This window comes from Gekko japonicus, unplaced genomic scaffold (assembly GCF_001447785.1).
Source record: "Gekko japonicus isolate JY-2015 unplaced genomic scaffold, Gekko_japonicus_V1.1 scaffold2349, whole genome shotgun sequence".
Taxonomy (NCBI): Eukaryota; Metazoa; Chordata; class Lepidosauria; order Squamata; family Gekkonidae; genus Gekko; species Gekko japonicus.
In genome coordinates, this window is record NW_015175435.1 from 33,696 (window position 1) to 61,221 (window position 27,526).

General features: G+C 41.7%; 1 protein-coding gene across 1 annotated transcript in view; it reads right to left on the bottom strand.

Annotated features, from left to right (window-relative positions):
- LOC107122710 (CUB and sushi domain-containing protein 1-like) overlaps window positions 1–27,526 on the bottom strand; it is a gene marked incomplete at both ends in the record, with an annotated part of 269,905 nt that overhangs the window by 23,262 nt on the left and 219,117 nt on the right. The window contains 4 exon segments of the mRNA XM_015425844.1: window positions 3,143–3,316; window positions 11,600–11,773; window positions 21,511–21,684; window positions 24,733–24,927. Of these exon segments, the coding sequence (XP_015281330.1) occupies window positions 3,143–3,316; window positions 11,600–11,773; window positions 21,511–21,684; window positions 24,733–24,927 (717 nt within the window).

Genomic DNA, 27,526 nt, shown 5'->3' on the forward strand with positions numbered 1-27,526 from the left:
TCTTTCCCTTTATTCACCAGCAGCATCTGAGCTTTGGTCATGCATTGTATACTACTGGTGAATGGGGTGGAGACAGCCTTAATTCCTTTTTTATATAACATTTTTATTGCATTTTACACTAGACAGCCTTAATTCCATCCTTGCCTGGCATTGCAGTTCTAATCAGTATTGGGCACAAGGTAATTGTATTTTAATAAAACTTGTAGTTCCCATCTTATCACATGGACTGCCTCTGAGGTGGCGGGGGGGCAAATCCTGGCATGATGAAATGGTCAGCTAAAAAGATGCTTGATTTGATCATTCCACAACTTTCTGTGGAAGTTGATAGAAGGAGACATACATCCAAAGGGTGAGCAATGAAAAAATTAGTAGAAATGAGCAAGAGTCCAATAGCACCTTAAAGACTAACAAAATATGTGGCAGGGTATGAGCTTTCTACTGAGCAGTGACTCACAAAAGCTCATACCCTGCCATATATTTTATTAGTCTTTAAGGGGCTACTGGATTCTTATTATGCCATATATTTTATTAGTCTTTAAGGTGCTACTGGATTCTTATTATTTTCTACTGCTACAGACAGACTAATACATCTTAATGCAAAAATGGAAGAGACTGATTGGGACTACTGCTACAGACAGACTAACACATCTTAATGCAAAAATTAAAGAGACTGATTGGCATAACATACAAGTCAGACTGCCTGGATTTGTGCTATACTACTGTATAGCAAACCTACTCCTAACTTTACCTTGTGTTAGGACAAAGTGGGGTATATACTTTCCAATGAAGCCCTGTCTATCTTACTATCAATTACTTTTTAATATAGATCTATCAATTATATTTTAATTCTGTATAATACAGATCTCCAGTCAAGAGCAGATTGGGGAACTATGTATCTTGCTCACATCTCCAGAGCATATTTTGTTGAAGAGAAGGGTACTTTCCACTGCAGACAGTATGCCTGGTATTTCTCTTTTTCTTTTCCAGAACTTGATGGGGAGAGAAGCAGTTTGTTGCACTAAATCAAGAATTATAGGGCAACTGATACCACATTTAAAAATGCCCAGCTATGATTTAAAATACCCCTTTTTGTTAAATGTACATTTTAGGGTAGTGGTAGAACTATGACACTTTAAGCTGGTTGGAGTACAGATATAAGCTAGTTGACTCCCATGATTGCCTTTCACTCTAGGCACCCAGTTGCAAATCAAGGCATAAACAGAAGGAGATTGCTCTCCCGCCATGACAGCTGCCAAGGATTACATGAAAAATAAATTCTGGCATTTTGAATTTAGTATGTTGAGAAAGGAAGAAAGGCAATGACACTGGAAACTCAGAGTAGATTCAAACCCTTGAGGACTAAATGTTAAAAATAGTCCTTCATGCAGTTTTCAGATAAAATGTGAATGTTCAGTGAAAAGTACATTACTAACACGGCATGCTTGGAAAACTGCTTAGATGAATGTTTAACACTGTGGTTTGTTTTGATGCTTAGTGAAACTTTATTATTCTCTACTGATCTTACAGTACACAATGAGGAAAATTGGTTGGACAGAATGTAAGACACCTCCTCCCCTGCAGGATAAGGAAAAGGTCTATGTAGAAGAACAAACAATTTCAAACAGTGGTGAGCCACATACTTTTCTGGATCTTCTAAGCTATGAAGCCAGCAGGTAGATCCAAGCAACTGTTTCCATTTAGCTATTGTGGCAAAGAGGTATTGATAGGCCCATGCATTACGAATGTGTATAATCCTCTTTTACACCTATCAAAGCCAGTGGCCATCACCATGTCTTGTGGCAGCTAATTACATTGGTTAAATACGCATGTTGCGAAGACTTCCTTTGTCTGTTCTGAATCTAGGCCAATCAAAGTCATAATGCCAATCAAAGTCATAGTGTGCCCCTCACAAGTTCTAGTATTATGAGATCAAAGTATATTATATACTCATTTCCATCCACTTCCAAATCATGTACTTATGGAGACATACTCCACATGTCTCAACTGAACTTATAAGCAACATATATTAAAAGTTAGTACTACATTAAAATCTTTGTTGAGGTACCTCAGCATTACAAAGTCCATGAAGATTGAACTATAGATTATGAAAACATGGTACTACCAATTCCTGCATTCCTGGGTTGAGTTCTCCCCATGCTCTCTGTAACATGTAGTTCAATCTGACCTGTGCTTTGCATCATACTAAAGTGTACATTACTGACTAACATTAACAGATGAGGAAGAACGAGAATCATAATAGTGGCAGAACATGAGGTGCGCTGAATTAGATGTTTTTTACTTAACACAGTACCTGAGATTTTCAGTATTAATATTTCAATTTTAGATCTCTGAATTTGATTATTTTAGACTTAGTACTGTGCCTAGCAAGGTCAACTCTTTGTCTGAACTATAATGCAGTTTTAACTTGGAATCACTTACTCAGAGAAAGAAAATAAAATTAAGCTCATAACAGTCCTTATACAGAAAGTACAGGATGTAGGGTTGCCAGCCTCCAGGTGGGACCTGGCATTCTCCCAGGGTTACAACTGTTCTCCAGAATACAGAGATCAGTTCCCTGGAGAATATGGCAGCTTTGGAGAGTAGACTCTATGGCATCACATCCCTGCTGAGCTTCTTCCCTTTCCCAAACACTGCCCCCCAAGGCTCCTCCCCCAAATCTCCAGAATTTTTCAACCCAGAGTTGGCAACCTTAACATGACCTAAAGTAGGAAGTGTAGTCAGCAGGAGTGAAATCCAACTAAGGATATACACAATCCCTGCTCTCTGTGTCCCCACCTGCAGAGGTGAGGGACTTTTTCAGTAGTGGTACTTTGTGTTACACTTTATGGCACGCATGGCCCAGCCCAACAAAGTGCTTCCAATTCATTTCTTTCTATTATTCCAACAAAGTGACATTTATGTCAGATCCAGCTCTCATAACAAATGAGTCTGACACCTCTGTTTTTTGGCAATGCAATGACTGGGTAGAAAAACAAAGTTTAAAAAAGACAAAACAATGATATGCTTTTGACATTTATTCAAGAGAAATGAATTCAATCCTTAAAGTTCAAGGTCTGTATAAGAGGATGGTAGAAAAAGTCTTCTTTTTTTACCATAGCAGCTGTACAGTATTTTTTCTTACCTCGGCAAGTAGGTAAAGAACTACTCCACTGTCCATTGCTGCGACACTGTGCTTGGGAGGCCCCTTGAAGTAAATATCCAGTATTGCAGGTAAAGTTGACAACATCATTCAAATTGAACTCAGTGCCATTTGTGACTCCATTAACAGGATTTCCAGGATGGCCGCATGTGATTGCTGTGGCAAGAAAATACAAGACAGGTTATAAGCCTAAGGCAGGAATCCACCTCATTTTATTTATTTATTTTTGTTAGTACTTACAGCACATGGAGAAAATAGTAGTAATAAAAACTATGAGCTCCAGTCTAGCAGTCTAGCCCCATACAGATACCTCATCTGTCGTTGATCCCAAGACAGAGGAGGTGGCAGGGGTAAGAAGACTCGCGGGGATCGACTTCTGGACCGTGGACGTCTCGGAGACAAAGTGGCAGCATGTCTTTGAGAGGAGCCCGCGTAATCTTGGTTGTCGATATCGACAGATTGACTGTGCAGACGTGGAGGGTGACGATCTGCATCGCATGAAGCATATCGGTGCCAACGTGGATCGATGTTGGGAGCTTCCAATACCGTCGACGGCGACGACCGGGAAGGAGACGGAGAAGGCTCTGCATCCATTTGATGACTTAGGAGCTCTACAGTTTCGATGTCGGAGTAAGGACGCTCCATTTGGTGGACAGGGGAGTCCAAGACATGGATGGTTGGTATCGGTGGAGGGACGTGGACCTCCGGTACCGATACAGTCGTTGGAGCGGGAGGCACTTTAGGGGCGTCACCCAGTGCAGCCACTGCTACTTTCCCCTTCTTTGCCACCTTAAGGGGTTTGGAAGAGCCCTTCTTTGCGGACTTTTGCTCCTTACTTGGCCTGGACTTCTTTTTCACCGGCGTGGAAGTGGAGGATTGTGCCTTCGATGCCGGAGGCTTCAGTGTCGGTTGGCCGATATCGGAGGCAGGCCTCAATGCTGGAGCCGTTGATGTCGATGGTTTCTCGTCGTCTATTGCTGAGGAAGGATGTAGAGCCGATTCTAGCAGGGCCGCTTTAAGGCATGCAGCTTGGTTTTTTCGGGTCTGGTTTGAAAAGCGAGCACAATGGCGACAGGATTCGGGTCGATGAGACTCTCTGAGACAAAGTATGCAAAGGGTATGATGGTCAGGAGGAGCAAGTTTACTATGGAACCCTTGCACCTATTAAAAAAAGCCCCACTTCTTCTCCATAGAAACCAAAATGAAGAAGAAAGAAGGGGTGAGGGGGGGTAGTCCGAAGGCCCGACTGAGGTAAAGCGGCAACCTCCCCCTCAGCAGAAAATAAAAGGTTTTTTAAAGTTTTTTGAAAGAACGATGAAGAAAAGGAATAAACTGAGGAAAAAATCCAAAGAGCCGTGAGGCAAAAAGCCAAAACATGCGAACCGATCAGACCAACGAAGAAAAAGGTCTTTCCAACATGGCAGTAAGAAAGGAACTGGCGGGATGTTCGTGCCCTCCCCTCTAGGCATGCGCGGTGGGGTTCCTGCACATGCCTGAGGTCTGGGCATGAAAATCCGTTAAAAGAGCTTGCTACAATGCTGATCGATCAAGCGCGTGCGCACTAGATCCCATGGGTGTGAAGCACAGAGACCACATCGAAGATTATATAATACAACCAAGATCCATTCACATACTTAAATCCATCCATACTCATCATGTAAAGGAAGAGAAGCTTAAGTGGATTAATAAAACAGCAATAAATCAGTCCACCAAAATAAACTGCCAGTTAGTTGCACTTGTACCATTTCCTATCTTTTGTTCCCATTAACAAGGTCCATCTTTTTTAAAACCGTTTATACCCAGACCATATTAAAAAAAAACATACTACACCCAACATAATTTTCATCTTTCCCTTCCCCCCGCCTCTTTCTAGCATTTCCTTTTCCCTTTCAACTTCACTTAAATGTCTTGCATTTTTATATTCACGAGGTTCCAATTCAAAGTCACTTCCTCCATTTTTCACAGGGTCATTCAACATTCTTTTTTCCACTTTCAATTTCTTTACCAAAACCTGTCTTCCCCCTTTCCTTTTCCCCTCATGTTCTTGTTCACATATAGCTTTTTTGTTACTTCCTTCCCCAAAACACGGCTTGTTTTTCTTTTTAAACAGCATCTCTTGTGTGTCTCTGTATTTTGGTTTCCTTTTTCCGCTGAATTCAAGTTGCTATTTTGTGATTCTCTCGTCTTCTCCCAAGTATCACTTTGTTCTTCTGTAAGTCCTTGGGCTTGCTGAGGTTGCTTTTCATTTACACTTCCATCTTGATTTATACTTTGATAGTCTTTCACTAGATTGTTACAGGCAATTTTAACTGCTTGCTTAATTTCTCGCCTCAAAAAGTTTGAAAATTGTTCCCAAGTTAAATTTCCGAGTGTCTAGGTCAAACTCCTCTTCTTCTATTTCCATCTCCATTTCTCAACAGTCTCTCAGCTTTCCAAACTCTCAGTTCTCACAAGGCATTTTAATTTGTTGCATTTCAATCGCTCTTCATTATTCGTTTCTAACAAACACCAGCAGTTCAAACAAAAGGAGACTTTTTTCTTACCCCCAGCCACTTCCCGGCTGATTTTCTTAAAGTTGGAGCTCACTACTTGGGGTATTTAGTTTAACACCAAACACCTTTCTCGTAATCTACATGCACTGATCTTTTTTAAAGGTACTTTGTACTTTTTGTTCTATTTCGTTTTTAAATCCCACCAAAGTTAAAAAAAACAGATGGTCGCAGCTTGGTAGAACATGGCGTCCATGTTCTGTCTGTAGAACACTCCCGCTTCAGGGCGGTAGCGGACACCCCCCGTTTGCCGATTCGGGAGGAGCCATCACAGAGCCCTCTGCAACTAGCCCTCTCTCCAGGAGGACTAGCAAAGCCCACCTGGTAGCCGAGAAGGCTTCAAAAAGAGCGCAAAAGGATCGGGCGTCTCAGAGCCGCCGAGAAACCACCCATCGCTACACTGTACTGACCGGAAGTTGCTGTTTATTCCATTTTTTGAAAAGGCACTAGTTAGAGCAAAAGGCAGTGCCATATAAATGTGGCATGTACACCAGCCCAATATCTGTACCAATACAACTGTTTTAGAACTGCCTGTGAACTGGTTCAATATTAAAGCAAAAGGTGCATCTACTGGGAGATAAACATGATCCACAAACAAATCTTAAGCTTACTTGTAACCATAATAATTGCCATTTAATATTTATTTAAGGGACTTCCAGTTTATGGAGCAGCGATGGCGGACGTTCTCCCAGGACTGTGGGGGAACGATCCGCACACCAGCGGGTTGGAGGGGCGCTACCTCAAGTAGCGCCCCCACGGAACCTTTGGGATAGGCTCCAGGCCAGAGAGCTTTTGGGGGGTAGCCTCTTCGATGGCGTAAAGCCAGAGAATTGAGACTCCTCTCTGCCCTGACGGTCCGACCACTGTGTGGCCTTCGGGCACAAGCTGTTTTGACCGGGACAAGCACTGGAGATCGAGCGGAACAGCGTTGAAGCAAGCAAGTTCAGAGAACCTGACCGACAATGAACGTGAGTTCAAACTAAGCGGACGAATATAAAAAGCAAATTACCCCCCCTCATGGGAAAGCGGATCACAAAGAGGGACGCCACTTATGTGAAAAGACTGATAAGCAAGTCGAAGTGGGAAGGGGGAGGAAAAACAGCGAGTGTATTTTGAGAGGCTTACTTGATTGCTGACAGCGTGGAAGCGATCTTTAGAGTTGGAGGGAAGTGTCAGAAACTGTAAACAAATCGTAAAAAATGGCAGCTGTGCAAAGAAAGCTGAAAACAAAACCGCCTGGCAGCCAGAGCCCAAAACCGGAGGAGGGAACAGATGTCATGAAAATGCTAGCGGACATGCTCAAGCCAGTGATGGAGCAACTCGATGGTATTAACCAGCAACTGACTGTAATGAATAAAAACTTTGCATCTCAGAAGCTCCAACTGAAAGAAATGGAGAAGGTGGAGCAGGCAGCTGGGAAAATTAAGGAGTTGGACACCACAAGCAAGAAAATGAAGAAAAGGATGGGAGAAGTGGAAACAAAGCAAAATCTACAAGAAAACAGTTTGTTACAGCTGCAGATGGAAAAAGCCAACATGATTCTCAGATTCCAGGGAGTTCCTGAGGCAGAGAAGGAGGATCTGAGGAAGATACTTAGCGAGATCATCGCTCCAGCAGGTGAAGTAGTAAAAGAGATTATAGGGCTTATAGGGCTTACTCCAATTATATCAAAAAAATTAGCCTGCCTGGAGAAATTGTGGTCAGATTCTCAAGAAAACAGACCAGAGATGCTATTTTAAAGGCGACATCAGCAACTCCACTGAAAATGGGTAATTTAATCATTAAAACTTTAAAAGACATTCCATTTGAAATTCGTCAAAAGAGGAAAAACTATAAGGACTTAATTTATTTTCTTCAAACTAATGGAATTTCATATAGGTGAGCGATCCTGGAGGGTGCCATCTTCAAGATCAACGATAAAAGAGAAAAGATTGATTCCACCTTTAAAGCCAAGGAATTTTTGCGACACCAGCTGGGAACGGAGGAAGATTCCAAAGAGGAAGAAATGAAATCAAGTGACTCTGCCACCTCTGGAACGGAGGAGGACTCTGCTGTGGAAACCGGTGCAGAGGCAGCCAGAGTAGTATATGACTTTAGAGACAGAAAACCAAAGTATAGGCAGAAGGACTCTGAAAATTGCCTTTTGAAGCGAAGAATAAGAAGATTATCAGAAAGCTCTCTCATAACAACTAACAAATTAACATGTTAACATTGAAGCTGAGACAAACAAGAACTCTACAAGTATATTGTTTTATTAACACTTATATTACTAACACTTTCACTAACAGGGATAAGATCTCCTCCTCTTGGGGGTTTAGTATAGTGTGGTTACCTTTTCTTTTTCCCTAGATGTAGTCCCTTTCCTCCATATTTTCTTTGCAGTTTGTAGTGTATTGCAAAAATAAAAATATCCCTCCGGGAATTTAAAAAATAAAAATATTTATTTAAGGTCAGCACTACACTAAGTACTGTACAGAACACGTAAGTACTGACCTTTTAGGCCCTACAACAACCCTGCATAATTTGTGACATGCACAAACCCCGAGATCTTCCAGTAAAACTGGTCTCTTGTTGAATTCATATTAATTAGGCAAAAAATGTGGTTTTTTTCTTGTAGATGCAGAATTAATACAAAATACACAAATAAATAAACCAGAAGGGGGAAAACAGTGCAGAGGGAATGCAACTATTAAGTCAATCCTTAAGACTTGACTCCTCGGATTCTCTGGAGCAAGCTGTCAGTGCAGAAAGGGCCATAAATGAAAATATGGATGTAAGGTCCCTAGTCTTTTAAAACAGAACAAAATGGGCAGCTACTCAATGCAACAATGACTGCTTTAAAAAAAAAAACCCTATAAGAGATTATGAAGTTTTTTTATATACACCAAAGATAACTATTGTTGATGGTATCATAAACAATCATCAGAAATGATTTTATGTATTTTTTAAAAAATGTGCTGGATTAGACCAAAAGATCCATCTAATTCAACATTGTCGCTCCAGAAGTGGAAGCTCACAAGCTGTATAATATGATAGTTTGTAATAGTAACTGCTAATCAGAGTCTTATTGCATCAGGATATGAAGGTCTTTAGTTATTGTAATTAATAGCCAATGAGAAACCCATCCCCCTGAGAGATCTGGATTTGTCTAATAATGTGTTGGGGTCACTCTCTTCACCACAATCCAACAATTCAAGTGAGCTGCCAGAAGAGATTATAAATGGTATGTTGTTGCAATGTAAAATTGAGGTTGTCTGTGAAAATTGTGATAGTGAAGGACACTTGTGTTTAGATTATTGTCCTTTTCAGCAAATGCATATTCCAGTCAGTCAGCTCCTATTTACACCCCTCATTACTCTTGACAGATGCTGTTTTTGTGATGCCTTCCAGAAACAAAAGGTCTCAGCCTCCGCATCGACTTCTACCACATCATCATTATTGTTGTCACAAGTTGCCAGCCTCTTGACAGATCAACAGTCTGCGACTGTTGCATTTCAAATAAAGGCCAATGGGAAAAAACTACAACTGTAGTATTCTTTTGTCCCACTTTTCCTTAGATACCATTATACATGAACCCCACTGTGATAGTTTAATACTGCTTGTGATATCAAGATGCTCAGATCACAAGATGCTTTCATTCATGGCTGTCTAGTAAACAGCACCTTAACTAGTACAAATGTGATAAAATAATTCACTAGACTTGTTTATATTTGAATTGGGGCACTGGTGAAGTGTGATCGCAGTTAAAATGAAATAAAGATACAGGATAAGAAAAAAAAACTAAATACAGAGAGACCATTTTAGGTCTGGAGAGTGGAATCCTGATTGCAGTGGGACGCAGGTGATAAAGGGTGAGGATGAGAAAACTTTGCCTTGGAACATTCTGGATAAATTGATCTAATTATCCATTTAACGAATTTATACAAAATATCTGTGATTATTTAACTAGTAAATGGCTTAGCCATTTAAATATCCACCACACAAAAAAGTTTTCCTCTTATTTCAAATACTACTCCAAACCTTCAGGAGTGGAAAAGAAGTAGTGGCGCAAATACATACTGTTTGGGTGGTATTTGGACCTTGTACACACCATAATATTTAGAATAAGTATATGGTTACCTTATTTATTTTAAAAGCATATATTCTGTTGTTTTATTAAATTTGTGCCCAAAGACAAATTAGTCACTTTAATACAAACAAGATTGTGGCAGTTGCTAATAAATTCACCCACTTTTAATGTTCATCTCAGAAGCACTAAAACTAACTTGTAAAAGAAAATAATTAATAATTACTGACAAACAAAAGGGGAAAAATAGACCAGTGCATGTCCACACATAAAAGCCAAAGGAACACTGAATCATACAACATAAAAACAAATAATATACAATTAATGGGTCTAATATTTTGTTGTCCTAGATTGCTCATAGAATACGACTTGCTCAGACTAAGCAAAAATATTGATTTAGGAACTTAAAAAAAAATCATTATTTCAAATGCCAAAGATTCGCTCCAAAGTGGCCCTTGGGTAAGCAGAGGGTAAGCTCATGAATCAGACAGGTCCAAGATTTCACAGATTTCTCCTTTAAGCTGCAACTTCCAATGCTTCGTCCTATGATTAGCCCTGGCTGTCCAAGGGGGAAAGTGTGGCCATAAGAGGAAAGGAGAGGGACAAAAGATCCTTTCCATGAGCAAAATTCTGCTGAATGTTCTCTGGATCCAGTCCCATCAGATTATGATTTTATTTATGCATTAGAACAAATTTTAAAAATGACACGAACTGAAGTTAATATATTAAAATATTGTCTAGTGAAATACATTATATGAAATGTCCTCACCAAACATTATTCTGGTGGTATGATGACCTAATCCTGTTAGAAGTGGTATGAATAACAATAACCGAGATTTGAGCAATTAAGTTTTAACCTGTAGAAGGCATGAGATGGATTTATTTAGGATTTTTTTCTTGCAAGCACTTTGCACACTTCTCAAAGCACTTTGTATACTTCACATGTCAGTAACACATATAATCAACGTTTCAGGTAAATTAGTATTGTTATCTCCCCATTACAGATTGGGGAGAAGGTTGCCTAGAGAGTCTATGAGTGAGCTGAAATGAAATGTATTTCTAGCCTGTAACTCTTGACACTAACAAGTACATTCACTAGCTCTAGATTAGTAGCAATGCAATTCTATTCAGAGTTACTCCAATCAAAGGCTGCTGAAATCAAAGGGCTGAGAATGGATTAACCTTGCAAGGCAATGTGCTGTGGGTAGCATAAATCTAATGGCATATATGAACACTGCGCAAGGCAATGTGCTGTGGGTAGCATAAAGCTAATGGCGTATATGAACACTGCTTAACTCTCTTTATGACTTCTTGGCAAGTCCTGTAAGAAATCCATTTTGCACCCTGTCACACCTGCTGCCGGTTACTGTTTATCACTGAGCTAGTTGGACTAGGATGTAGTGGCAAGCAGGGGAAAGAGCAAGCATGAACCTTACTTCCTTGCTCACCCAGTGAGCAGAGGTGAGCATTTAAACTCTGGGCCATTTTTTTTATTATTTCTTATTGCTTGGGGGGGAAAACCAAACAGTAGAAAATGTGCTACTTAATCTCTTCTTCTTCTTCTCTTCTTAACTCTCTTTATGACTTCTTGACAAGTCCTGTAAGAAATACATTTTGCACCCTGTCACACCTGCTGCTGGTTACTGTTTATCACTGAGCTAGTTGGACTAGGATGTGGTGGCAAGCAGGGGAAAGAGCAAGCATGAACCTTACTTCCTTGCTCGCCCAGTGAGCAGAGGTGAGCATTTAAACTCTGGGCCATTTTTTTTATTATTTCTTATTGCTTGGGGGGGAAAACCAAACAGTAGAAAATGTGCTACTTACGGACACAAACTGGTGTTTGTCCAGACCACTTGTGATCTTGCAAGCATATTCGAACAGATGTGCCAACAAGTCGAAAGCCAGGATTACACTGGTACACCACAGTGTCACGGTAACTGAAACCATCCCCACTAATGTGGCCGTTTACTATTGGATCTGGAGAACCACAATGTCCAGCTAGTATAAAAGAAAACAATCAGGGAGATACACATTGAAAATTACTTTGAATGTACATATTACATTTATTTTCATCAATAATAATAATTAAAATACTGCCTTAAACTTTCATCACCCCATGAGATGTATCAGCCAGGATGGGGGGGGGGAATCCAATTGATCCTTTAATCCCTAATCTACCAACCTTCCTTCAATCAGCCTTCTAATATATTGAAATCACTAGACTTGATTAATCTCTTTAATTCAGGGCTGGATCACAACATTTTTCCTGTAACTGTAAATATGCTATTTGATAAACATGAGTTAATTGACAGAAATATGTATATTTGTTACATTTGTGACCACCCCTGTAGCCAGGAAATTTCTCATGGGGGGCACCGTGGCACAGGGGGCGCTAATTAAAATACTTTCAAAGTAAATTTAAAGTACATTTATTTAATTTGATTAACAGAACAGGGGAGGGAGAGGGAGTGGGGGAGGGAGTAGTAGTTCCTTACCCCAGCCAGCTTTGGGCCGGTGCTGTGCAGTTTAAGCTTAATACATTAGAAGTAGGAAACCAGCCAGGGAGGCAGTGGGGCCGTTGGATGATCAAGGGGTAAAAGGAGTACTGAAGGATGATAGGGAAATGGCTGAGAAGCTGAATGCATTTTTTGCCTCTGTCTTCACTGTGGAAGATGAGAAAAGCTTGCCCACTCCAGAACCACTGATTTCCGGAGCAGTGCTGAGAGACCTGAGTCAGATTGAAGTGATGAGAGAGGAGGTCCTACGACTGATAGACAACTTAAAAACTGATAAATCACTTTTTTTTTTAACCAACAAGGTATTTTTCGGGTATTTATTCCATTTGGCAAAGCCAAATGCACACCCCTAATGGTCACCCTATGAATTAATGAGCTCTAAAACATCCTATTGTTAACAGCCTTTCTCAAATCTTGCAAACTTAGGGCTGTGGCTTCTTTGAGCCAATTCATCTCGAGTTGGGTCTTCCTGTATTCCTATTGCCTTTATCTCCTCATAGCATTATTGTATTCTCCAGTGATTCTCCTCTTCTCAAAATGTGGCCAAAGTATGATAGCTTCAATATGTTGTTGAAGGCTTTCACGGCTGAGTTCATTAGTTGCTGTAGATTTTCCGGGTTGTGTGGCCGTGGTCTGACATTTCGCCAATAGCTGTGACTGGCATCCTCAGAGGTATAACAAAGAAAGATGAAGTACTCTCTGTGTCAAGGTGAGAAGAAAAATGGTAGGCAGGTAATTTATATCTACTCAGGAAGGTGGGGTAGGGCTGGTGAAACGTCAGGTTCTACAATGCCAAGACCACAGCCACACAACCCAGAAAATCTACAGCAACTTATGACAGCTTCAGTTTGGTGATTTTAGCTTCTAGGGAGAATTCAGGCTTTATTTTATCTAGGATCCACTTATTTGTGTTTTTGGTGGTCCATGGTATCTGTAAAACTCTCTTCCAATATCACATTTCAAATTCATCTATACTGTACCCTTTACTAATTTATGAGGTTTTTTGTGTATCTAGATCAAATCAAGCCTAAACTCTCCCTAGAAACTAAAAGGACCAAACTGAGGTTATCCTACTTTGATCACATTATAAGAAGATAACAATAACTGGAAAAGACAATAAGGATACAATAAGGATACGATCACACACACAATTAGCCCCGCCAGAGGCTCAAATGCCAGGCGGATTTAAAGGGTGCGATCAGATATGAACATCTGGGAAGCACCCTGCACCCGTCGGCAGAAGCGGAGTAAAAAGACACTAGGGAAAATCCGGTAGTAAACGGGTTGCGATAGGCCATGGATGGAGTTTCCCGTGTCTGCTCCAGCGCACTCTCATGGCACCGGGATGGTCTGATCAGGCCATCCCAACTCTGTGCTGTTGTCCCCCCCCCTTTCTTGGTATGCACATCATCGCAAACTCCATAGGGAGACCTCAGTGCGGAGATGCGATTCCTCGATTCCTCGTGTAAACGCATTAGAAACAAACAGCCTAAAAACCCAACAACCCTGACTCACCTGTGGTTGTATCTGATCACGCAGTGGCGGGCTGTGCCCGCAGCTTCCAAGGACTGTGTGATCGTGCAACTGCGGGTCAAATTTCTCCAGAGGAAATAACCTTGCTTCCCCCCTGCTTTATCTTGTGCATGTGACTGCCCTCTACTGCTAGGAAAAGTTGAAGGCAGCAGGAAAAGAGGAAGACCCAACAAGAGATGGATTGACTCAATCAAAGAAGTCATGGCTCTCAGTTTGCAAGACCTTAACAAGGATGTTAACAATAGGATGCTTTGGAAGTCATTAATTCATAGGGTTGCTGTAATTTGGAAGTGACTTGTGCTTTCTTAACACACACACACACACACACACACAAACAATGTAGATCTTTTCTTATTTTCCCCTCCTGCTGCAGCCCACTGAGTCCTCCAAAAGGTAGAGCAAGTGAGGTCTACAGCGGTAAAGGAATTGACAGAAATAGCCGCTATCTCTTGTGCAATAGAAATGCTCCAAGTGAGAGAAGAATTGTGTGGTTGCATATATGCCATTACATCTCTTAAATGTGCAGATGTATAACTGGAGATATAGTAACTATTGTTCATAGCCGCTATGGAATTCTAATTGTCCTCACATTTTCTCTTCACTAGACTATTCTTCTCTGAAAACCAAACAACCACTTTGTAATCTACACATCTGAGTTAAAATGAGTGACAATCGCAATTAATTTCTGGACAGAAAATGTTAGTATAAAAGCAGAGGGTGCAATGAAGGCAGACTGAAAAATCTAGCCCCTTAGTCATAACATGCTTATGGTAATGACAGGTTACTGATTTGTGAAGTTCAAATTGTGAATGAGCATTTAAACCGACATTACTTATGCTTTTTAAGGGAAACATTGTGTGAATACTAATGGCTGCAGCTTCATTAGCACTGATTTTCCAAAATGCCATCTTTGTGTCAGAATTAATTCATTCAAAAACACACTTTTCTATAAGTTTGGATTACAACTGTCTAGCATTTTTTGCTGAAATCCCTTAAAGACAGGGTCAATATGGGCTTCTCAGCTCTGGTTTTCTCTCCGTCTCACGTCAGATGTAAAACTGCCCAGTGGCCTAATTCACGTTATTCCTTTTGCATTGGACTAGTATTAGTGGTTGGGCCCATTATTTATTGTCCTGAATAAAGTCATATAGCAGACATGAAAATCTGAAGCTCTGGTCAGTTAAAAACTAAGAAACTGATTCCATGGCAGACCATGATCCATGAAACAACATTAGATTTAAAAACTGTGACAGGTACACGGTTGGAGGATATTAGGTCTTTTCTTGGTTTGTTGCTTACCTGTTAGTAAATAGTCTAGTCATCCTTAATGAAAGAGGCTGATACATACATCTGAACTCTACAAATCTGTGACTGTATAGATAAGAAAAAACCAGCCATGGAAGCAGAACTATGTGGTCCCTAAAGTAAATGTTTACTCAAGTAGCCAGAAATAGCTGACTGGCAAAATTGCCCATGGATTTCACAGGTGGTGGTGGTGGTGGTGGTGGTGGTGGTGCTTCTCCTCCTCCTCCTCCTCTACATCAAGTTAAGACCTGGTGGTGCCTTTCTCATGTTTCTTTTATAACTGGAGGTGGACAGGCAGCTTGTGCTCAATGGATTAAAGCACAAGAAGTGTAAATTTTGCACATTTTCCTTCAATCAATGGGCAAATAAAGTGGGATGAGATCATACAAAAAACCAACAGCATGGTAACAGACTCCTTTTATTCCCTTTTACAACTAGCAAAAACCTTCCATGTGGAATTGTAAGTAAAGAAAAACAAGCTCACCAAGCAGATTGTGCCTGCCCAACATCAGGGTGGGATAGTAAAAAAAAAGTAGGGCTATTAGGGAACCACGTTATTGAATAAAATAGATGGTAAGAATAATTAAAGAACAAGGGAAAGTTTTTGGTTGAATGAAAGTTGTGATATTTGGTAATTAACTACTCTCAGAGTGGAATTATCTAATGTTTTTAAGAGATATTCCCTTAATTATTCTTTACTCAGTTTCTCCCTGAAATCCAACAGTCCATTTCTTTTCATCTTTTTAGGAATTTGGAGTCTCTTTCAAATCAAGTTCATTTAGATCAAAGAGAAATTTGAAAAGAGGAGGGGCAGGAATGGAGGGTCTACAAAATTTCAGAATTTCACTCTATAGATGCTCAGAGGCAGGCAATGTCTTCCCAGATCATCTAATTCTTTTGCTAGAGCATATAACATAAAACAACTGCAAAGGATGAAGGTGCAGAATGGTGCATTGATTTCACTTCATAGAGAAATCCCTCTTTAAAAAATAAAAAACTAGAAAAGGAATTAATGACTATATCTAAAAAGTTAATTTTGGAAAAAGAAATTCTTGTAACAATGCTAGGATTCTTTCATATGTTTTTGTAATCAATGAGGAATTCAACACTTTTACATTTGAGATGTATGAACATATATTTTTAACAAAGCATTTTAAATACAAAGAAACTTGAAACTTTTGAATTGAAACTTAATGCCTCTATTTTAAACATTCTCTCATTTAGTAACTTGTTCTTAGAAACTCAGAACCTCAAATGGTAATACAGGAAAGCAATATAATGCAAGTTACCAAACAACATCAAGAAAGGATATAAACTTTCAAAATTTAAATCACTTTCTTGATATGACATATCCATTCTCTTATGCTATCACGAGTTACTTAAAAGATCTAATGATCCCTCAGTATAGAAGAACATTTATGCTCGCTTGGTTAAATTCTCTTTCTTCAGCCATACTGGACGGCCAATTTGCAGGCATACAATATTCAGAGTTTGTAAATGTAGATCTGGTCACCTTTAGTCCTTAGAACATATTTTACTGGAGTGTGAAATCTGGTTTTATTTGAGAGAAAGTTATTTGCCCCCCAAACTGGAATAATGAGGCAGACACGTTGCTAGATTTAAACATTGGGCCACTTTATTAACGGACAACTTTAACTGGAACCAACGGCAAAGGCAAAACAGTTTCTGCAGTATGGTCAAGGCCAGGGGTCAATGACACCTCCTTAACTCATGAAATAGGGGGAGCCACCCTGCCCCGGACGGGAGCCAGCAGCAGTGGCTCCCACCCAGCCGGCTAACCATTGCAGGATAACCCCGTAGCCCTAACCCCTGAGCTGCTAGGCTCAAAGGGAGAACCCAAACGGGGTGGGTCCCTAAGGCAGTCTGTTTTCCCCACCCCGTGCCGCAAGGCACAAAGACTGTACTCACAGGACCCCTTCAACCCAAATAATAGGTGTCAGCTGGTGCTCACCGTACCGCAACCTATATACCGCCTAGAACCCAGCCAAACAAAAGTGACCAACTTGACTAAACAGCCCCACCCTGAAACACCTATGCCACTGATGCCGTGCAAGGTAGGCGAAAACACCCCTTCCACTGGCCAATCAGGAAGGGGCAAAAAATTCCTACCTGGCCCCCAAAAACCAGGCGAGCAGCTAAAGCCTGCACTACTAACAGGGCAGGAGGGTGGGCCGAAAACTAAGCGGGACTGCTGGTGAGGAGGGGAGGGGCCAGCCTTTTATATTTGCTGGCCCCTCCTCCCTCGGATACCCATATGGGCGGTTTTGCACCCAAACTGCCGGCCCGCCTCTACCAATCTGGGCGGCAAATTCATCCCACCAGCCTAACGGCCAAGGCCTGTTGAACCATGCTGTTCTCCCTCTTAATACATTATGTGAATTCACCATCTAAAAAAAATCATCCAGTTTTTCCTCATAGACAAGGATCAAAAAACTACCTTAGCAGTCACTAAATATTTAGATGCAATGATTGCCTGTAAGAGGGTTGGATCTCAATCTGTTCAAGGTGTCTTCTGTGCAGGCACAAATTGGGACTGTGCTTGCACAGACCAGCCACCAGAGGCTCTCTCACAGCTACTCCAGTATTGCTTTCACATTCCAATGGGAAGCCCCTCCCCTGCAGAGTTCATTAGAGGCCCTCTTCCGACCCAATGGTGACGAGCTCTGCAGGGAGGAGCCCCCCCTTTCCCTCAGTCCTTCTGAACTGCCACAGTGTCATGAATGTAACTGCATCCTATGAACTCACAGAGGGGTAGGAGGAAGGGAATGTATGCCTGCACAGAAGACACCTCGATGATCAACAGTTACAGGTAAGTGCAATACTGTTTTCCACTTCAGTCTTCTGTGCAGTCCCACATTGGGAAACTACAGAGCTCCTTACCTTGGAGGAAGGGTGTGTTTCAGTGGATCAAGGAGTGCAGCACAGCTCTGCCAAGTGTTAAATTTCTTCTCGCATTCATGTCCACAGAATACTGATTGATGAAGGCGTCTGATGATGACGGCATTGCTGCTCTGCTCAGCAGATGTCCTCTAAGGGAGTGCCTCTCCAGAACACTGCCGACACTGCCTGTGCCCATGTAGAATGCACCTGAAGCTCCAGAGGACATGGTAGAATGGCCTGCTCATACCCCAAGCAAATAGCCAAGACTATCCTCTAGAAATGGCCTTTGCTGAGGCTAGCCTCCCCCTTGAGCTACTGGAGTAGCATACAAAAAGGTATGGGGATTGCTGGAAGCCTTTTGTTCTGTCTAAGTAAAGCAATAAAGACCTCTTCGTATCCAAAGAATGTAGCATTTAGTTATTTTTTTGCCTCTGAGGTAGGGGATTGAAAAAATACTGGAAGGATAATGTCCCGAGCAAGGTGGAAACTACAGATCACATTAGGTAAAAAAAATGTAAACTGGGTCTCAGAACTACATGGCTAGTCTGGAACTTATTAAACAGATGGTCAGCCCTTAAAGCTGCAACTCACTCTCCTGGATGACATGATTTCCATCAAAAATGCGACCATGAAAGACAAGAGTTGCAAGTTACAAGAACCTAGCCGTCCAAATGGGGCTAACATGAGTTGGGAGAGAACCACTGACAAGGACCACTGCAGCACTATACATGGCTGTGGAGGGAACAAATTTAACAACCCGTTCAAAAAACTCTTGGATGCTGGGTGAGAAAACAGCATCCTGTCCTGAATCTTGGCATAGTAGGCAGATATAGCAGCTAAATGTACCTTACGGGAAGAAACCACCAGATGAGATTCTTTAAGAGACCGTAGATATTCAAATACCAGAGTAATAGGAAAATTTTCTGCATGAACTCCCTGTCTCCTGGCCCAATCTCTTCCCCAGAGACCATTCATGTTCTGATTGCCCCATTCTGCTGAGGATGTCTGTTCTTGTGTTGGCAGTACTTGCCAAATGTACTGCTTGGAGGGAGGATCCTTGGGCTATGACCAATGCCCAAATGAATGTGGCTTCCCTGCACAGGCTCATTAGGAAGTGGCTGACATTGTGAGCCCAAATGTCGAGCACTGTGATTGGACCTACACCTGCCCTGTGTCACAGACCCTGAAAAGGGCTGTTGTGTAGAATACTGTGATGAGCGAGGCTGCTGGTGCAAGTGCTGAGAGTATGGTGACTGTGATTGGTGGAATCTAGACATCTGCTGAGGCCTGTATGACGTGGTGGGATATGTTATGATGCCTAATGAACAATCCGTTTGCTTGTTCTTCTTGATTTCGGATAAAAGATCATCAGTCGATGAAGCAAATAGTGTCGTTCTCTCAAAAAGGAGATCTTCCATCTTCTACTGGGTATCAGGAAGGAGAGCTGAGAAGCGTAGCCAAGCATGCCTTCTCAGTAGGAGGGCTGAAGCCATGGCCTTGGAGGAGTCAGTGGTGTGTCTGTTTGCATTCATCAGTTGCTTGGATAGGCACAATGCTTCCACTTAGAGAAGTTTAGCCAGAGGCTTATTGTCTTCAGGCAGAAGCTCTACATAAGCAGCCATCTTTCCCCAGAGGAACAACTGGTATCCTCCCATAATTTCACTATAGTTGGCAATGCCTAGGTTGAGCGAAGCAGAAGAGTAAACTTTTCTACTAACTGTATCGATTGTACACCCATCTCTATCAGCTGGTGAGGAATGCGCACCTGTACGCTGTTTCATCTGCACATCCGCAGCTATGAGAGATGAAGGCAGAGGATAGCTGAATAAATAGGTATGACTTCTTGTTGCACCCTGTATAAATTCTACAGCGTTTTGGATGTGGCAACCAAGCTAGCTGTTTTTTGCCAGAGGGCCTTGGAGATGTTGGCAATACCCTCCAGGATAAGGGATTATACCAGGTGATACTGCATAGATCTTGCCTTGTCTTGTGGTCTTGGGTTGCTGGAGGTCACACCTATATCCAACAATTTAACCATTCACATCATTTGCTTCAGGTCTTCAATACGTGACACTGGGTCAGGGCCCCTACAGTGTCATCAGGGAAAGGGTGCGATGGTAAGTCTGAGCCCAGACCAGAAGGGGAGTTAGCCCTCAAAACCTGCTCTTCCTCAGAATCTGAATGCCCCATAAGGGGGTGGAGAGAGACTGCAGGAGGATACCAAACTGGTGGACCCGCAGCGTCACGATTTTGTGAAAAGGGATGCCTTGGTTCTGGAGGTGCTTTTCATGACTGGCAGTCATCACATTCTTGAGGTCTAGGAGAAGGGAAATAATAGGGGTAGCCTTGCCAAGGAGGCAGAGGAACAGAACTCTGCCACCATTCTAGGGAGGATGGCTCTGATGGTCGATTAGCTGCTGGAACCGCTAATGAGCCCTGGCCAGGCTCTATTTCCCATTGTGAGAATGAATGAGCCAGGGAGGCATGTGAAGAAGGCATTGAAGCATTGGCACAGCATGGGTCCACTGAATCCGATGCATCAGCTGACCCCACCACCAACCGATGACCCTTGTTGCCCAGCCAGCTGGCATGAGTGAAGATCACTGAATGGCAGGTTGTGGGGATCACATGGACAACTGCCCCTTCATGATCTCCCCTGCCACCTGGCCATGAGGGCAAGCGCTGGTAGTCCTTGTGCAGGTTTGCTCCCGTCAGCCCTCATGCCAAGACCCCTTAAGATGGTTCCCATATCCAGTAAATGGCATGCAGGCCTATTTCCATAAATGGATCCGGCCCCATGCTGTTACTGACAAGGCCGGACAAAGGCTGGGCGGGGCGGTGAGCGGCTGGTTCCCTCTTATAAATCTTCCCCCTCCCACAGCCATCCCGGGGCTTTACTATTGGGTCAGTGGATGAGAGGGAGGACTTGATTTTCCTGCTGCTTGCTAACCCCATCCCCCACCTGCCATCTGGCTACCTCTCTCTCACTGCCCAGTGCTGCAAATGTCGGGCTGCGCCAAGCAGAAAAAGCAAAGCAGGTGTTCATCCGAACAGGACATTTTTGTACTGCAGTGGGTACATTTTTTAAACAAGGCCTTCTGTGACATTTCCCAAAGGAAGGAGAGTTCCCAGGAAACAAAGAAAACTTCAAGAAAACTCATGGTAATCAGAGCTGAAGAGAACACATCCTTACAATGCAGCAATGAAGAAAGGACTGGTGGAAAGGGGAAGCTCCTCCCTTCAGAGCACGTGACCGTTAGGTGGGAAGATGGCCTCTAATGAGCTTTGCAGGGGAGGGCTACCCTTGGAGTGTTAAAGAAATACTAGAGTAACTGTAAGCAAGCCTCCAGTGGCTGGCCTGCACAAGCACAGTCCCAATGTGAAACTGCACAGAAGACTGAAGATGAACAGTAAGAAAAGCAGAAAACATATCCATTGTTATACTCTACATTTCTAGCTTTTGATCCTTAATATATTTACCTAGACATTGTGTTTCAGTGCCACTCCACAGTCCATTTGCTAAGCATTCTCTCACGTGAGACCCAACTAGTGTATATCCGGTGTTACAGGTGAAGATTGCTGTAGCTCCATACACAATCAAGGTGCCAATCTTATTGCCATTTGGTGGTGTTGGGAGACTTCCACAGGAGATTACTGAGAAGGGAAAATATATACTTAGATATATGCTTATAATATAGAAGTATCGACCCCTTGAAAAACATTTTAAGGCTTTGGGAAACTGAAATATATGGATATCCACTCTTTTTCCTTTAGCTTTAAGAACATTTCCTGTTCTTGGGTTTCAGTCAGTTGTAAAACTGGTGCACAGAAGGAAGAAAGGCAAAGGCATCAGCTCTTTGCCTTGCTTTTCTGTCCTGTTGCTTGGTAAAGGAGAAGAGAGAGAGACACACACACCCGCACGCGCAGAAAGCCATGTGGGCCCGGGAATCTTCTAAACCTCCCCAGTTGTCCAAAAGAATCTGAAAACAGTTTTTCTAGACTAAGTGACAACATCAATGTATTTCTTTTTCACGCTGTACTTTCTCCTGTTTTTACTGTATTCTGTGGCCAGGATCCAAAGAACTATTTAGGAATTACCAGTGATAGCTGGAGTTTTGAAGGATAGCAGAATCTATTTCTAATGCAGACCCGATTTCCAATACTTTATCATATAGTAATTTTGAATTTTCCCCCAGTCTAAGAAGCAGGATGCCAGGCATATTTTAACGAAGTTGGGACCCTATTTGTGTAGAAAGGCAGCATAGAAACGTTTTAAATAAAATAAACAAGGGAGACTCCATATTTCAAAAACAAGGTCAAGGCCACTTTGGCAAATGGAAGTTTTTATAAGGTGCTTCAGATCCTGGTCCATAGAAAACCGTAGCATTCTACCTTCACAAAACTCATCAAAGCAATATTGAATTACTGATTTTTATTTAGAATATTTATACCCTGTCTTTCCATTATATGTATAGTCCTCGAGATGGCTACCCCCCCCCCCAATGCATTGATTCTCTTGAGGGGGCCTTATAATAAAATAGTTTAATGTCTTTAAATATTTAATGACAAATAATTTTCCAAGATCAAATAGATAGTTCAACTCATCTTTGATTGATCTGTTACTTAAGTATTCACTTAATCTCTGATTAATTAGCTTATCTGTGTAATTACACTTGAATGTGATTGATGAATTCAAATCACAATTAATTTAAGATGCAGTAAGAACAGCAAATACATGAGGTGTCTTGGATAAGAATTTATCAGCTTGGACAAATAATATGTTTAGTGAAACATATGTATGACATTATGTATATATTAAGACAATCCCCTGGTTCAGTTCTGAATGAAAGGTTTCAATGTGCACACTGAAGCCTCACATCCTCAAGACCAGGGGTGGCCAAACTGTGGTTTGGGAGCCTCATATGGCTCTTTCACCAGGGCAGCTGGGGAAGCAAAGGGGAGCATGCCTCCCCAGTCAGTTTTCCCTTCTCCAGCCAGTGTTCCCCTCCCTGGGTAGGCTTGAGGTGGGGGAGAGCAGAAAAAGAAAGCAACTTTATCTTTAAATGCATTCTCAAAGTGCCCCCTCCCAACAGAAAGCATTTATCTCTTTAAATCTCTTCTCCAAGTCAAGCCAGCTGGCATGGGGGTGTGGGGGGCTTGGAGGATGCATTTTAAAGTTAGTTGCTTTCTTTCCACCTCTCCCTCCCTCCCCCATCTATTTGCTCTCTTTCCACTTTTTTCCTTTCTCCCCTCCTTTTCCATCTAAAGTTAAATGTATTCTCCAAGCCCTGCCACACTGTGACACTGGCTGGCTGGCTTGGAAAAGGCATTTGTCTCTATAAATCCCTTCTCCAAGCCAAGCCAGCATGGCAGTGGAGTGAGGGACTTGGAGAACACATTTAAAGTTAAAGGGGTTCACCAAGCCCCCGCCTGCCAGCTTGGAGAAGGCATTTGTCTCTTTAAATCCCTTCTCCAAGCTGGCATGAGGGCGGGGTGTGTGTGTTGGAGAACACATTAAAGTTGCTTTTTCCCACCTCTCCCGCCCTCACTCCCCATTTATTTTCTTTCTTTTCTTTCTTTCTTTCTCCCTTCCTTTCTTTGTCTTTCTTTCTTTCTCTCTTCCTTCCTCCCTCCCCTCCCTCCTTCACCAATCTATTTACTTTCTTTGTTTCTGTTTCTCTCTCATTCTCTTTCTCCTCTTTTCCACCTTTCCTCTCCTTCTCCCTTCCTTCCTTTATTTCACCCTTCCTTCCTTCTTTCCTTCCCCCTCCCTCCCTCCCCCATCTACTTGCTTTCTTTGTTTCTTTCTCTTTCTCTGTCTCTCTTCCTTCCTCCCCCATCTATTTGCTTTTTTTGTTTTTCTCTATTTCCCCCTTACTTCCTCTCTCCCCTTTGATTTGCTATCTTTCCACCTTTATTTCTCTCTTTCTCCCTCCCTCGCTCTCTCCGTTCCTTTCTTCACCCTCCCTCCCTCCCTCCCCCATCTATTTGCTTTCTTTGTTTCTCAGTCTCTTTGTCTCTTTCTTTCCACCTTTCTCCATCTCTCTCTCTCTCTCTTAGACAAATAAATATCTTTAACAAACAAATAAATATCATTGGACAAATAAATATCGTTATCAATATCTGTTTTTACCTGTTTTGTTTGGCAGTCTCATTTAATGTTAATAAAAAGCAAATCTGCATATTTTTCAATAAAACGTGTGTAATATTTGTTCATGTCTTGTGGCTCTCAAACATCTGACATTTATTCTGTGTAGCTTTTACATTAAGCAAGTTTGGCCACCCCTGCTCAAGACCTTCCTCAATCATTTCAGTGGGGAAAGCTTCTTTGCATGCAATTAATTGCCCCCTCCATTGATGTTAACTCACAGAGGAACTCCATGTGTGTGCCAGGAAAAACACAGGCTATGAAACAGATCTAATAAGCAATTTATTTTGGAAGAAAAAAGGAGACTGATGTAGATAGTTATACTTATCAGTGTACAAATGAACTAGAAAGAAATAAACTATTTTATATCTAATTAATTTACCATGCTTTTGTGCAGGTCCCAGTTATTTACACATGAGAACCTGATTAATTATGACCCTAATACTCTGTAAATCTATTATCAAATGTTAATGTCCTCTACATAGATTGTACTTGCATTAGACAAGGAATGTCTTTAGACTGAACTGAGAGGAGTATAAATAAATGTTTCTTACCCTTACAGGTTGGTCTCTCATCAGCACCACTCCATGTTCCATTAGCTTTGCACAGCATGAGTCTCTGACCCTCTAAATAATAGCCAGGGCTGCAACTCAGCATGACTTGTGTTCCAAACTCATTCACTGACCCAGAAATCAGTCTCCAGACAACATGTTCTGAGAGCAGAGTCTCAATGCTGGGGCAAGTCACAGCTGTGAAACAAGGACATTTCAGGATTAGCACTTTTCTTCCAACATGATTTAACAGAAGATGAATCATCATCTTATTGACAATAGACCTTTCCTTGTGAAATTGAGCATGCTATAAACATTTCTCAAATACATTTTCCAGTGCAGAACATCCAATATTTGTCTGAACAACAGCACTATGAAGCTGTTTCAACTGAGACAAAGGAGAAAAATGATGCATTTACCTACTGTTCCAAAATTCTGATATAGATTACTTCTTTAAAATCTAATTAAAAGCAAAGTCAAACCCATACAGGAAAGTGTGAATATAATTGACAATATTAATAATTGGTTATAGGATGTGACACCTATAGACTGTTTTTTCTGGCACAGAGTATGTTTAAGAACTCAGATTTGTTTAATAGTCAAGTGGGGAATGCATAGGGAATGGTAAATTGCTACCTAATGTGAAACACAGATGCCATTCCAAAAGTTTCCTTTATCTCACAAACCTTTAATTTGCACAGTATTTATTTTGAAAGAGGTCTCATTTGATTGATTTAGGTATTGCGACAGATATAGTTGCTATTGGATGATATCTAACGGCTAGCAATAGCAAACAAAGGCCCATTGCATATGCACATCTTACTGCAAATTTACCGAGCAGTAAGCCTTTATGCTTGACTTCAGATTCTGTCACCACCTTATGCACCATTCTTTTTCCTCCAGTGTATTTATTCTGCAGCTACAATTTAAAAATCCACACCTTTCTAAATCTTGTGACCTGTGGTGGGTGGTTTCCAAGTTTTTTTTTTTAAATTATGCACAGTAGCATCCAGCAAGCACCTTCCATTTAAATCCTCCTGATTCAGGTTTTACTCATGTATTTTGGCATTAGTTTGTTGAATGGAAAGGAACAGAAAGGAACACAGGCAAAGGAGAAAAACCCACTGGTGAAATTGACCAGACTTTTTCTGAAATTGACAAGAAGTGGTGAAGTCCTATTTTCCATATTGCCGAGCAATAGGGGATTCTCTGCTGTGTTATCAGCCACTGTGAAAAATGGGAGTCACACAATCTCTTCATAGGAGGGAACATGTTGAGTGTACAGAATGCACAGTAGAACCCACTGACACTGGCATTGCAAGCTGTGGTTATTAGCAAGGTGTGTGTGTGCGCGCATGCCTGTGCAAAGTTGGCTGCAACTCCACTACACTTTGCACAGGGCTGAAATGTGTATGGGAAAGGAGTCTTCTGGCAGAAGCTTTATTACCAGTTAAATAGATCTATTAGTTTGAACCCTGCTATGAATCTCTTTTCTTCCCCATTATAATATTTTTTCTATCCTACAGGGAAAATGACACTGCGGCTCTACAATTCCCTTGGAGGATAATCTCTCTATGGCTGGAGGACTGGCCTCCTGCTTCTCACATCCTCCAGTCACTGACTTTTATTGTATGAAATATGCAAAAGAGACAGGAATGATGAGCAACCAGTTGGGAATTAAATGGAGCTGATGAGTCTTAGCAGCATGTGGAGTCTTTGTTCTCCCTCATAGGGAGTGCAGAGAATGGGGGGGGGGGAGGTTAATAAGTCCATAAGTGAACTGTTAGTAATGAGAAGAGCCAAACAAAGCATCCTGCCGATCCGGAGCTGGTATGCACCAATGGCAGGGTGGTAATGAGAAAGAAGGCTCAATATAGAATTTGAAGTGTAGTTATAAAAACACCCTTAGATGTTACAGTAATGTTGCCTTTAACTCTTGGTCTTCTTTCTACCTCCCAATGCCTATCCCTGCCCTTCCCCTTGGATTCATCATCATTTTTTTCACATTTACAAACAGAGAAAGAAGTAAAATGCCTCTGACATATCCAGGGTACCTTGGAGCTTCCATTCCATTTCTGAAGTTGAATCGAGGATGGCCTATTATGCATGGGCGTTTTGGCACCATTAGTGCAATCCACACAGGACAGACCTTTAGAAACTGCCAAGATCACGATCAGTGTTCAGAATCAAATTAAAGAATCATAAAGAGAAAACCATGCAGATTTGCAAAGAAGGGCAGGAAATTATCATTACTATGCAGCTGCACTAGGGCATCAGCAAAAATCCCCCACCCCTTTTTTTCTTTTCAGCCACCATTTTAATGTTAGGCTTCCAGAGACTGCCAAAATGGTCCCCCCCCAAAAAAAAACTTTGTTCAATAAAGCATTACAGGGAAAATGTTTTTTCAAAGCCCAGTCTCTCGCTCTCTCTTTACATCTCATGTCAATTTCATTCCATGCTGACGATCCCCCCCCCCTTTATTTTGTTTGCTTGCAGCACAGAAATCTTTTTTTTGTGTGTGTGTGCACTGGGGATGCTGCCATTTGCCCCCTCTCTGATCCCCCTTTCAAGTCAATACCAGCAGGGAACTAACCTCATGCAGCTCCTTTTAAACCTCTCCCCTCATTTTATTTTTTTTTATTTAGTGATCCAAGACTAGCGGTAGTCTCATACTGCTTGTAAAAAAATAAACATCTTAAAACTAGGTGAAAATGGAGCTTGTACACCAATGAAGGGGGGAGGATGGTGGAAGGCACAGAATGGGTGGAACAACCTCAATATGGGTGGTGGAGTGGTC